General features: G+C 38.0%; 1 protein-coding gene across 6 annotated transcripts in view; it reads left to right on the top strand.

Moving 5' to 3' along the window:
• The window catches only part of birc6 (baculoviral IAP repeat containing 6), a 90,381-nt gene that overhangs the window by 73,226 nt on the left and 5,044 nt on the right, over positions 1-12,111 (top strand). For all 6 annotated transcript variants that reach the window (XM_084562405.1, XM_084562404.1, XM_084562408.1 and 3 more), the window contains exons 68-71: positions 273-490; positions 2,639-2,800; positions 4,285-4,362; positions 6,390-6,578. In XM_084562405.1, coding sequence (XP_084418531.1) covers positions 273-490; positions 2,639-2,800; positions 4,285-4,362; positions 6,390-6,578 — 647 coding nt within the window. The remainder of the gene's footprint in view (positions 1-272; positions 491-2,638; positions 2,801-4,284; positions 4,363-6,389; positions 6,579-12,111) is intronic.

Genomic DNA, 12,111 nt, shown 5'->3' with positions numbered 1-12,111 from the left:
TTAACATTCAAAATAACTAAGCCATTTCAGTAAAGCAGCATACAGTAACTGCTTAGTCAGTACTTTACTTTGCTATTTCTTGTTATTACTTTGCAATCACATCATCTGTTGAAACATGGCTGGTATATTAAATGAACATATTTAAGCTGGCATTTTAAGTGCTTACAGGAATTAATGGATAGATTCCATTATACAGTTGAATGTGGCAATGGTCCTGCTTACAACAGGACAGTGATACTGAACGTCCGCACTCTTGTCTCCTGTCTGTCCAGACACCTTTGAAATGGTCTCAGAGGACGAAGATGGGAAGCTGATGTTCAAGGTCAACTATCACTACATGTCTCAGGTGAAGAATGCCAGTGATACCAACAGTGCAGCGAGATCTCGCCGCCTTGCCCAGGAGGCTGTCACCCTGTCCACCTCTCTGCCCTTATCATCCTCTTCCAGTGTCTTTGTCCGCTGTGATGAGGAGAGACTGGACATCATGAAGGTAATGCCTCACTTAAACTGTTCATTATCTATGTTAGGTCTTTTTAAATTATGGCAGTGTTACAAAAATTGTTATGATGTTTTGAGTGTTATAGTGCTGATCTGTCATCAGCTGAGTCCACTGGTTTGTGAACTACGTCATATTTAATCAGCACTGTTTGCTGGCTTTCTCTGTCTTAGGTTTCTACCATACAACTTGTCACCGACAGCTCTTACTCATTCCTTCGGTGACATTTAGAAATGGCTGTCACCCCACAAGTTAATTAATGACAGTTTCCTTTACTAAATGTCAAAATCTTTATTTGTTTACCTTGGTTTTGGCAAAACAAAGACAGCAGCCTTCAAACAAGTCAGAATAAAAATAGATACACATGAATACACTACTGCATATGAATGTCAGTGTAAATGACTTTAAATAAGGAACATTTTATATGTATATGTCCCCAAAAGACAACATCCACAGTACCTTTCACAATGGTTGTAAACACAAATCGTAGTTTTTAAGTAGTGATCTTTGTCCTCCGCTGTAGTTGTGTCACATTCAAGCTCTGTTTTGTTATGCAAACATCTTATGAATGTACCAAAATGAACTTCCCCCAAGAATAGCATGGCCTAATGAGTAGGTTCAGCAGAATGGGACAGTGGCTGGTGAGGTGGAAACTTCATGATCTGTGAGGGGTCAATACATCCTTGTACCTTAGCCCTGCATCCTTGCATTAGTAGCCAAAAAGCCCAGTTCATTTATTCATCACTGCCCTGGTGGCAAAGTTGCTTTTAGTCTGAAAATCCTGCCAGATCAGATTTACTCGACTTTGGTGGGAAGTGCAATAAAGTGATGGACCTGAATGGCCATGTCAAAATAAACTTAATGCATGAGTGGCACTCAGTGCCCTCCAGTAATGTTGCAAGTGTAGTTGCTGAGTCATCTCAGTGTTAAAAAAAGATACAATGTTACTCGAGACTAAAGTGTTGATTTGGGTCATGTTTGCATTTCTCTGAAAAAAACCAAAAACATATTCACTCTTTGTCCTGGTGTTTAATGTTAATGTAGATTTCTTGAAAGCAGCTTCTTTTGATTGTAAGTCCAAGGTGAAAGTTATAAGTCACGTGAGTTAAGATGTTCACAAGTCTCAGACGTCCCTGGACATGATAAATCACAAACTGAAGTGAGAACCTGTGAAGTGCAGCCCTTTTAAGGCAGGTTTTTGCTGGCCTTTGCACACAACCGTGCACATTAAAAATAACATCTGGTGGCACAAGTAAGCTTTGGCATCAGATTCAGAAAAGACTTCATTGCCAAATATGTTCGTACATACATTTGGTGTTGTTGCACCCATTATGCATAAACAAATAAAATAAAATAATATATGGAAACTCAGCTGAGGGAGGGGTTGGCATTGTTACGGCTTTTTACTACTTTGATACCCTACTCAATTTACAGGACTACTTTCATACCCTAGTCAGTCCTAATCCTGTACAATAACTTACCTTTCTGTAACAGATAACTCCAACTTATTCACGTTAATGCACATTATTGCACCTTATTAATCCTTCCTATGTATATAATATGTATTTATTTACATTTCTATTTCTTGTACATTTATTCATATGCCAATCTTATAATTTTTCTGCTTATACTATTTGATTTTACTAGACTTAAATTTTATTTTATCTTTCTTTTCTTTTTTTTAACTTGTGGAGTGTTTTTATGTGCAACTAAGCTACTGTGACCAAGCAATTTCCCTTGTGGATGAATTAAGTCTAAGGATACTTTTATTATAGAGGCACGATACAGTCTGTACTGTAAGTGGAAATGAGAAAGGAGACTGGTGATTTAAAATCTACTTTTATAAATACAGGCTAGTTAACTAACTATATGAATTTTGCTACAAATTACATAAGTACTTTTGAACTATTTGAACTTTTCCCTATCTGTTTGCTTAAAGTACCCTTTTTTGTTGAGGCCTATAGAAAGTCTGAAAGGGAATCTGCAACATTACTCATTCATATTTTGCCATTTGCCCTTTGTTTAATTCAAAGTCACTGTTATCAGTGCACTGTCCTTTAATTAACCATCTTTCATTGTGATTAATAATTAACCTTTCTCAGGCGGCTAGTGGTAAAAAAAATGTATTCTTTGTGTTTACAGGTTCTTATCACAGGCCCAGCCGACACCCCATATGCCAATGGCTGCTTCGAGTTTGATGTGTATTTTCCCCAAGACTATCCTAACTCACCTCCGCTGGTCAATCTGGAAACCACAGGCGGACACAGTGTCCGCTTTAACCCTAACCTCTACAATGATGGCAAAGTAAGTTAAAAAATCTTTTGCTGATGAAGTTAATGTAATGTAATATAGGATTTATCATTTATATCTCTATTAGTTTTACCATGAGAATGCACATGTACAAAATACAGAAATCACAATGACTCTGTCTCTGTACTGAAGTCTACAAGTGCCAACACGGAAATGTATTGGAATGATTTCTATCCCTCACTATAGCACACTATAACACTGTAAGCTGTCAGGTTCTGATGGCAGATACAAATACGTGTGAAAACAAATCCAGAAGACATACTTGCATCACTGCAACCTCGGAATATTTGCATTCTTGATGATGGGTAGAGTAACGTGAGCATAGATTTTCCACTGCGTTTGTTGTGGAGATCATTGCAGGACATAAGGTGCCTTTTGATTGACATGACTAAGACTCAGAATGTCAAATCATTATGGTTTATTACTCCCTGAAATAGACTAGGAATGTCATATTTGGATACTTATCATGTAAAAAGCTTGAGGTCAAATCTATCATAAAAATTATCGAGGACAATTCTTAAAGAACACGCTTCTAAATAGCTTAACATGTTTTAAAAAAAACTATAAAACATTATGACATACCTGACTAAGACGTAGTGATTATAAGGGATTGAAAATTGACAAAAACATCCTTGGCTTGGGAGAATTGGTTTGCAGTGCAGCTTTGAGAAAAACACCTCATATAGGCTAGGAAGTGAAAAATTAACGCAGTATATCTGAATACCTTTCCAGGTCTGTCATATCACCGTTTTTTTTCCTTCTCTTTTTTTAACTTGACATTTAGAAGGCATTTCTCTTCCATTTAGAAGCTGGGGGTGTGTTGAACCTCCAGCTGCTCTTCATTAGGCTTTCTCTGACAGTCCACATGTGTTTCCGTAATGGAAACAGACAGCTGCTATAAGAAAGCAGAAGCAAGCAGCTATTTAGACTTTGACATGGGAAGGTTTGGTGGTTAAATAACGGAAAAAGAAGGCAGAGGGATTTTAAGAAACTTATTGCTGAGGGGAGACATGCAACAAATTCTAATTGCACCAGTACAGTGATTCTACAGGTGCAAAGTTTTAGACATCCAAACCAAAAACTTGACTCACTATAATGACCCATTTGACATAATTAGCTTAGTCTGTAATCTATTTTTCTAAAATATTGTAACTGGCGCCACAAGACTGGTACACTGTATAATGCAGTCAGACAGTGTGGAAACGTTTTTTTCTAATCTTTAAGCTGCTAGAGGGGGGAAGATTAAACTAAATGTTACTGCAAAGTACACTTTGATATGGATTTAGGCAAGCTGATTTTGGAGCTAGCACTTGATCATAAACTGCCATAAGATATTTGCCCTGAATGTTTTCAGACTGGATATAACCCAGTGTAAGCCTCAAGCATGTCTTTCTGTGATATATTCCATTTTGTTCAGACTGATTTCATAAATGTGTCTTCTGTGTTTGTGTGATTACCATGTCTCTTTTCTTTATCAGGTATGTTTAAGCATCCTTAACACATGGCACGGGAGACCAGAGGAGAAATGGAACCCACAGACCTCAAGCTTTTTACAGGTGAGATAGAGATCGATCGAGTCATCCGTCTGAATGGATCTGTTTGAGTCTTTGTGTTACAGGCAATAGTTTATCACAGCCCTGTCATTACACCCCAGGAGCTATGTACTATGGGGCTTGGTGAAATGAGTTAATACACTGCCTGGCCAAAAAAAAGTCTCCGCCCAGATTTAACTAAGCAAATAGGTATGGGCCTCCTGTTGGATAATTACTGCATGAGTGATTATCTTTCAGCAGACAATAAGTTATTTAACCCCAACTGATGCAATGAGTAGCTTCTCATTTCTTAAACAACCATGTCTAAAGACACATCCTGTGGTCGTGGAAAATAGGTTAGTCTGTTTGAGAAGGGTCAAATCATTGGCATGCATCAAGCAGAGAAAACATCTAAGGAGATTGCAGAAACTACTAAAATTGGGTTAAGAACTGTCCAACACATTATTAAAAACTGGAAGGATAGTGGTGCCTTTTAACACCTCAGACATGGAAACCCTGAGTATAATTGTCTCCATGACATCAAAGACTGGATGAGCAACAACTACCTGCAGTTAAACTCAGGCAAAACAGCTGCCAAAGCAAGTTCTACCCATGGCTGGTTCCGTCTGCAAAAACATCAGTACTGTTGCAAAAAACCTTAGGTGTTTGATTTGATACTAACTCAAGTTTTGAGTCCCGTATGAATAAGATAGTCCAAACTCGTTTTTACCATCTGAGTCTTGTAAAGACAAAGAGACTATTTTACATGGTGTTATTTTATCACGTCTGGATTATTGTAACAGCCCGTTTGAACTCTAAATCAATTTTATGATTCCAGACAGTTCAAAACGTAGCTACCAGTCTTTTAACCAGAACCAGGAAAAGGTATCACATCACTCCAGTTTTAGCAGGTCTCCACTCGCTCCCAGTATGTTTTAGAATCGATTTTAAGATCTTACTGATTACTTATACAGCTCTTGATGGATGTGCCCTGACCTTTTAGCACCATACAGGCCTGCATGTACCTCAAGATTCTCGGGCAGAGGTCTAATGTCATTGCATTTGTGATTTCATTTTAAATTATATTTCTTGGTAAAGGAATATGTTTACTCACCAATCGTTTTTGGTTGTGTTTTTGTGTAGACTGTGTGCACTTAAGCATAAAGGGATGGCTAGGTATCCAGAATTGTGTAGTTCGTCAACATGGCATGTAGACACACACCCATATCTTTATTTGTTTGCCATGCACACTCACAATATTAATTTTTCATATTAATCCAACATTAAGCGAAATAGAGCCCTTTCAAATGGATCACTCCTTTTTCTTTTTTTTTTATATACAGTAATTCCCTCATACGTAGTGTTGGAGAGTGCACAGAGATGTCTTCATTGATTTTCATTCCAGTTAGCCTGCTGCAAATCAATAATGGAACATGAGGTGGTTAGTGAATAGGAGACATGGGAGTAGGCTGGAATCAAGCTGCCATCAACCGGGGAGATATACCCATTTTAAGACGAGCATATGACATCAGATGAAAGTCATGGTATCCACTTGATGGAGCATTTTCAAGTTGATCTAGTTCCAGTGTAGCTGGGGCCAGCAGGCATGCCTCCAAGACAAAAATCATCATTGTTGGTAATGTAGTGGCTGGGAGCCAATGGTGTGGTCCAGGAGGACGTCCTCAGTCTCCTTGAGACAGGCCAAGGCATTAATCAAGCTGTTACTAAAGACATATTAAAGTATGTATCTGTATGGGGTCAAAATATTCCTTGCTTTTGTCACACTCTCTCCCACCAGTGTCCACCATTGCCAAGATCATTTTAGAGGTTTTAGATGCTAAGGACACTCCAACACACAGGGTGTGTCAGGCTACTTTACCTGTAGATCAGGATTATGTCTAGCTTTTTGGAAACATAAATTGTATTACAATGCAGTTTTCATCGCAGCCCTTCTGGTAATCATGATATAATTTAGGAGTTCATAGTTCATATTTTCAATCACTTCATTTAATTTCTGTCTGTGTCTCCTTCCATTCATCATTCTGCTGTAGGTGCTAGTGTCGGTGCAGTCCCTCATCCTGGTGGCTGAGCCTTACTTCAATGAGCCAGGTTATGAACGCTCCCGCGGGACTCCAAGTGGCACTCAGAGCTCTCGGGAGTATGATGGCAACATCCGTCAGGCCACCGTCAAGTGGGCAATGCTGGAGCAAATGCGGAACCCGTCACCATGCTTCAAAGAGGTAGGATTTACTGTCGTGAATGAGAAACTGTTAATTATCAAGTGCTAATTAGTTTTAATGCCTAATAAGGTATATGGAAATATTTGAATATTAGAAAAAAATAGCAGAGAGTAAATGCAGTAAAAAAAGAGTTAAATAAACAGAAATTTACCACTATTCAGTAGCTATGTTACCGAAGTATATTATTGCTTCTGTTGAGTGAGTCATATAGAGAGAGAAAGAGAGAGAGAGAAACACACACACACACACACACAGTACATACACTGTTGAAGGAGATAGTAATTCCAAATTTAGACACTGAGTGATGTAAATCTCCAAACAAACAATAGTAGTCATATTGTAAATTAACATTTTGTTTTCTTTTTTGTTTCCTACAACGTTTGAACAAATTTCATTTCACTTTGTTTATTGAACATAAAATATTATTTTAGTTTCTCTAATTTTTATTTTTATTTGGTTAAAATATTACCTTTATGCCTAGTTTTGGTTATCTAAATAATCTGAATCTACATTCACTGTGGAAAGACCTACAATTTGATCAAGTTTGGGAAGCCATCGTAGTGGATATAATGCCAATGCATTTCTCTGCACCGTTTAACCACCTAGCATTAAAGTCACCTTGAAATGAAATTAAAAAAAAAAACCTACTAAATAAAACATTCATTGTACTCGATCTTTCCAATTCGTCAAGGAATAAAGCAGCGAGCCAAATTGACAAGGATTAAACAGACAGATTGCTGTTGTTTAGATTTGTTCAGGATATACATTCTGATTCAATTTATACATCACTCTCCCCTTGTATCCATAGCCCACGCTACTTGTACATGGACTGTAGCGTTTGAAGGTGAAATATTAGAAGTCTGTCTGACAAAAGAAAAAATAAGTGTCACAATGAAATGGACCACTGTATCAAAAGATATTGCGAGTACATATGATCATTGGCATTGCCACTTGGCTGAGCAATCTCACACATACCCACACATAAATTCCATTCTGCTTGGTGAGCTGGGTGCTCCCATGTGCTTTTCTCACCACTGGCTTTTAGCACTTTTAAGTCCTCAGCTGAGACAAACACAAAGAGTAAAACAATTGTTTTAACTCTTTTAGTAGTCCTCACTTTCTTGATGATAACCACAAGAGTGTTTCTTTCTTTCAAGTCTTAAGTCAAAGTCTTAAAAAATCTTATAAGCTCTTCTTTAACTCAACTTAATAGTTTGATATATATTATATTATTTGATTTATTAGAAGTGCAGATAAAATCAAAGCTAAATAAAAAAGAGCAAAAACAGCTCTAGTGTGGTCTTTGGTGAAATACAGTTCACATTTAGCAGTTTATATTTGCTGAAGCCCTTTAGGTAACTTGATAACATTCAGTTTTGACTTGAATCTAGGCATAACATTTGCAGATAAATGAATATGATCCTTATGTTACAGAATTAGGCAAGTGGCCCATTCTCTAGCTTTTATTATGGTACTATGGTACTTTCATAGTAGTCATGATGTAACTACTGTATATTCCACAGAAAAGGGTATATTATTGAAGTTTGAAAATGGGTGAGGGTGATGGTCAGACATTATTCTACATTGCATTTTAAATGATTAACTCAATCTGACATCTTGATCATGCCATCTGATTTTTCCTCGTTAAGAGTGTGTTGTCAATTTTTTGTTTTGCCATAACTAATCAGTAGGGAGTGATATAGCTGTGCTGCTGGAGTCATTCTCATGGACAAAATAGCTAATAGATTGCTTGGAGCAGCTAATAATTTTCACAACAGAAGATGAGATCATTTGAGTTGAACTGCAGCAACTCAAACAACCATATTGATTTCCCTGTGTTGTCTCTGGTCAATGTTTTTATCACTTTTAACACTCCACTTCTTGATCCCATTTACTTGTTCTGATTGGGTGATTGTTTTTTCCACTTGCAAATACAGTCATGAGATCAGCATCAAACCGGTTGAACATTTTCAGATGACTGCTGTGATTTAGAATTTATTAACAAGGTAGTAAGTGGCTAGCTTTGTGGCATGTTTTTTTTTGTCTTTTTTTTTTTCTCACATACTGCTCTCATTTCCACCCATGGTTATGGATGTTTTTTTGAAGTGATAATTGCATCTCGCTGTCTACTGGTAGCTCATCAAGCTGCTCAGGCCTACAGTCAGACAATAGGCATTTCCTGGAAACAGTATGCATGGCATGTTAAATATACAGCATTTTGACCTACTTCTGCTGTCTTCCGCTGAAGATCCAACAATCACAATCCAGTGATCACTGCTCCAGCTCAGTTGATGTATCTGGAGACAGATTATGTCAAGCCTCTCACTTGCCTAAGCACATCCTGTCACGAGAGACCGTGTTTAGCACCTTGAATCCTGACACAGAAATGTGGCAGTTATATGAGTGAGAGCAAAAGGCATCGTCACAGTGACCCATTTTCTTCACAGTGGAGCCACAGATACATATCACATCTTCAGGGTGACTGTACTCGGTCTTGTAGTGTTTCTTTTGTTTGCAAACCCACTACTAAGGGGCTCCTTAATAGGTAGAGCTGGTGGCTTAGTAGGTAGAGAAGGTTGTCCACGAACCAGAGGGCTAGCATGGACCACATGCTGAAGTGTCCTTGAGCAATACACTGTCTTCCAGAATGATTGAAAATCAGCTGGCCAAGCAAAATCAGCAGAGTTGCTTGCCCTTCTTGACCTAGAAGATGCCCTGCACTTAACAAGTTTGCATATTTCTTCTTGTACCTATCAGATTTTTCTGCATGAACAGCAGGCTACAGCTCTACTGTTCTGAACTGTCACCAGCTTCTTCCATTTATCCATTATCTTGACCTCATTGTGAGCACTGCTGCTTCCTTATCACGAAAAAAAAGTATTCTAAAGCTGTGATGACCATAAACTCAACACCTGTAGTGCAACACTAGAATTCCATTTTCTGCTAACATTGGATTTGACCAACCTTTTTTATGGACATATATTGGCTATGTCTGTGTTATTTTGTCAACAGTTAAGCATCTAAAGGGTCTGGAGTTAATTCCAAGTGTGCTATTGATATTGGTAACCTGTGGCTGTCATCCCCAACGTGCAATCACAACGAAGTTTTCATTATAAGTAAAACTACTATTAAACTGCAAAAATAAAACAAATCCATTGGGAACATAAGTGGACACATCAACACTTTGGTACATTCAGAGAAAAAAGAGCTCACTCTTTAGTGAGAAGGTCATTTTTCCGCAGAAGATGATTCGTAAAGATGTTTATGGCCTATCCTGTGGCCAGTCATGTTTCATCTTAAACAATACTGACTGTCATTCTCATCATCTCAGCAGGTAACATTACCGATACCTCCTCTCTAAATGAGGATAAAGGATCAATTAGTGTAGAGGTTTGGGTTGTATTGAAATGGTACTGGACCCTTGCTCCTTGGTGAAACCTGTTTGTTATGTACAGTACATGTTCCATGGCATTGAACTCATTAGATTTCAATTAGTCCTTAGCCTTTTTACGAGCATCTCCCTGAACACACTTTACATTTGCTCCACTTTGTTGAAGTTTATTGTTGACCTTGGAAACTGGTCAACAATGAACAGTTTGACTGAACATTCTCTAATGCATTTGTCATGGAACTGTATGTCAGTGTTAACGTCAATTATTACACCAGAGTTCTGTACAGAATAGTCAGAGCATGTATAAATACACAGTCAAAACAAAGACAATGAGGAGTAAGAGGTAAAACAAATGCTAAAGTACTAGATTAAAACACAGTAAAAATTCACAATAAATAGAACAGCTCTCAAACTAAATTAAATGCCAAAGAATAAAAATCCATGTATTAAGTGTCTGTGCCTGCCTAATATGCAGAGGAAAACTGTTCCTAAAAAACTGTTTCTATTAGTCCCAAAATCTACCCTCATTAAAAGCAGTTAGCTGAAATCAGATCTGTTTATTTGAAGTAAGCATTGTAAGTCAGTGGGGTCTTTGGTTAGCCCAAAGAAAATCTTGAGGCTTATAAATAGTATATTTGCTCTTGTGAAGTCTTGTCTTTATGGTGGACTTGGATGAAGCCTATGTTTTGGAGAGTGTTCTAATAGCTGGATGTTTGAAGGCATTTTCTTTACCATAGAATGGATCCTACACTCATCCACCACAGTGGTGAACATTCAATCCAGTGCGTCCTGCCAAGCTCATTTATACATTACTTTTTCAGTTAATTATCCCATTATGCTGAGGATCGTAGCATGAATGTCTGTGTTCTGGACAAAACCATTTGTTTGTACAGCTGCCCAGTTGCTGCCAGGCGCATGTTTATCAAGTTTATGTGGAGTGGTAATGTGTGCCAAAACACTTTGAATCACACACTAAATCCTTCTCATTCACTGCACTCCTGTTTGTACTGTCTCATAATAACACTGTCACATGCGACATTGAGTGTTAGGAAGCTGTCCAGTCAGGGAATTGGATTGTTTGGTTGGATTATATATTGATTTTAGAGAGACATCCGTATCTTTGGTATCTTTTCTTAAAGACGTGTGTGTATCTATAGCTGTGGGATCTTGTAGGATCCTGTGTGCTGGCAGCTTGGCACCATCATCTATCCTCAGTTAAAGTAAATTCCATTTCCTGGAGCCTGAGAAAAGTACTATTCCATCTACGATTTAGACATTGACTTATGTAGAAATACCAAATGAAGTGGCTCCAAATATGTATGTGCCTGTGCATTTCTGCTTGTACTCTAGCTGTTTACTTTGGTAAAGTGCTATAAATGTAGACATGCATTTGTATATGACTTCCAGTAATACCTCCGCTTTCTGTTTGGCTTGAAAAGACATTCAGATAACTTGTGTCAATAACAACATACATCTTTCTTTTCACATCAGGCTAAACAGGTGCACATACAGTAATTAGCATATACTGTAGTTACCAGAACAGGAATGTTAACAGGATTTTAACCATACCAGGCATCTTTTGATCAATGACCAAGCACAGTCAAAAGTAATGTCATTTAAGCCTTAGTGTTTTTCAGTTTTTTAATCGGCATTTCTTGGATTAGCTAGATTGACTTATTTATTTAGATTTTACCTCAACATGAATCACCAGATACAACTTACTTACAGAAGTAGATGATAGTCGGCTGAGAATAAACAGTGTTTGATATAGTGGTATGTTTTACTTAACTCGTGTTGTACCTTTCCGTTGTGGGAGCTTGTGTTGTGGTTGTCAGAGTTGGAAAATGTTATCCTCCACTCTGCTAGTGGGTCAGGGCTAGTGGGGCAGGTACCAGAATCCTTGGCACACTACAGATGGAATACAGAAAACAAAGACTGTAGGATTCAGTCTCGCCCTCGACTCTTTGTGTCTCAAGCGTTTTAACACATCCATTCCTCTGCACTTCTTCCTCTGTGATTGCCCTGTGGAATAATGAGTGAACAGCATTGCCTTAAAGGTCACTGACTTGTTGGCTTCCCATTAGAGGAACTAGTTTCTGACTGCACACATGAACTGGATGTCCTCTTGTGTACATTGCTCCA

The sequence above is a fragment of the Chelon labrosus genome (genome assembly GCF_963514085.1).
Source record: "Chelon labrosus genome assembly, chromosome: 15".
In the NCBI taxonomy this organism is placed as follows: Eukaryota; Metazoa; Chordata; class Actinopteri; order Mugiliformes; family Mugilidae; genus Chelon; species Chelon labrosus.
Note: the sequence above shows the minus strand (reverse complement) of the source record. Positions and strands in the feature narration are given on the sequence as shown.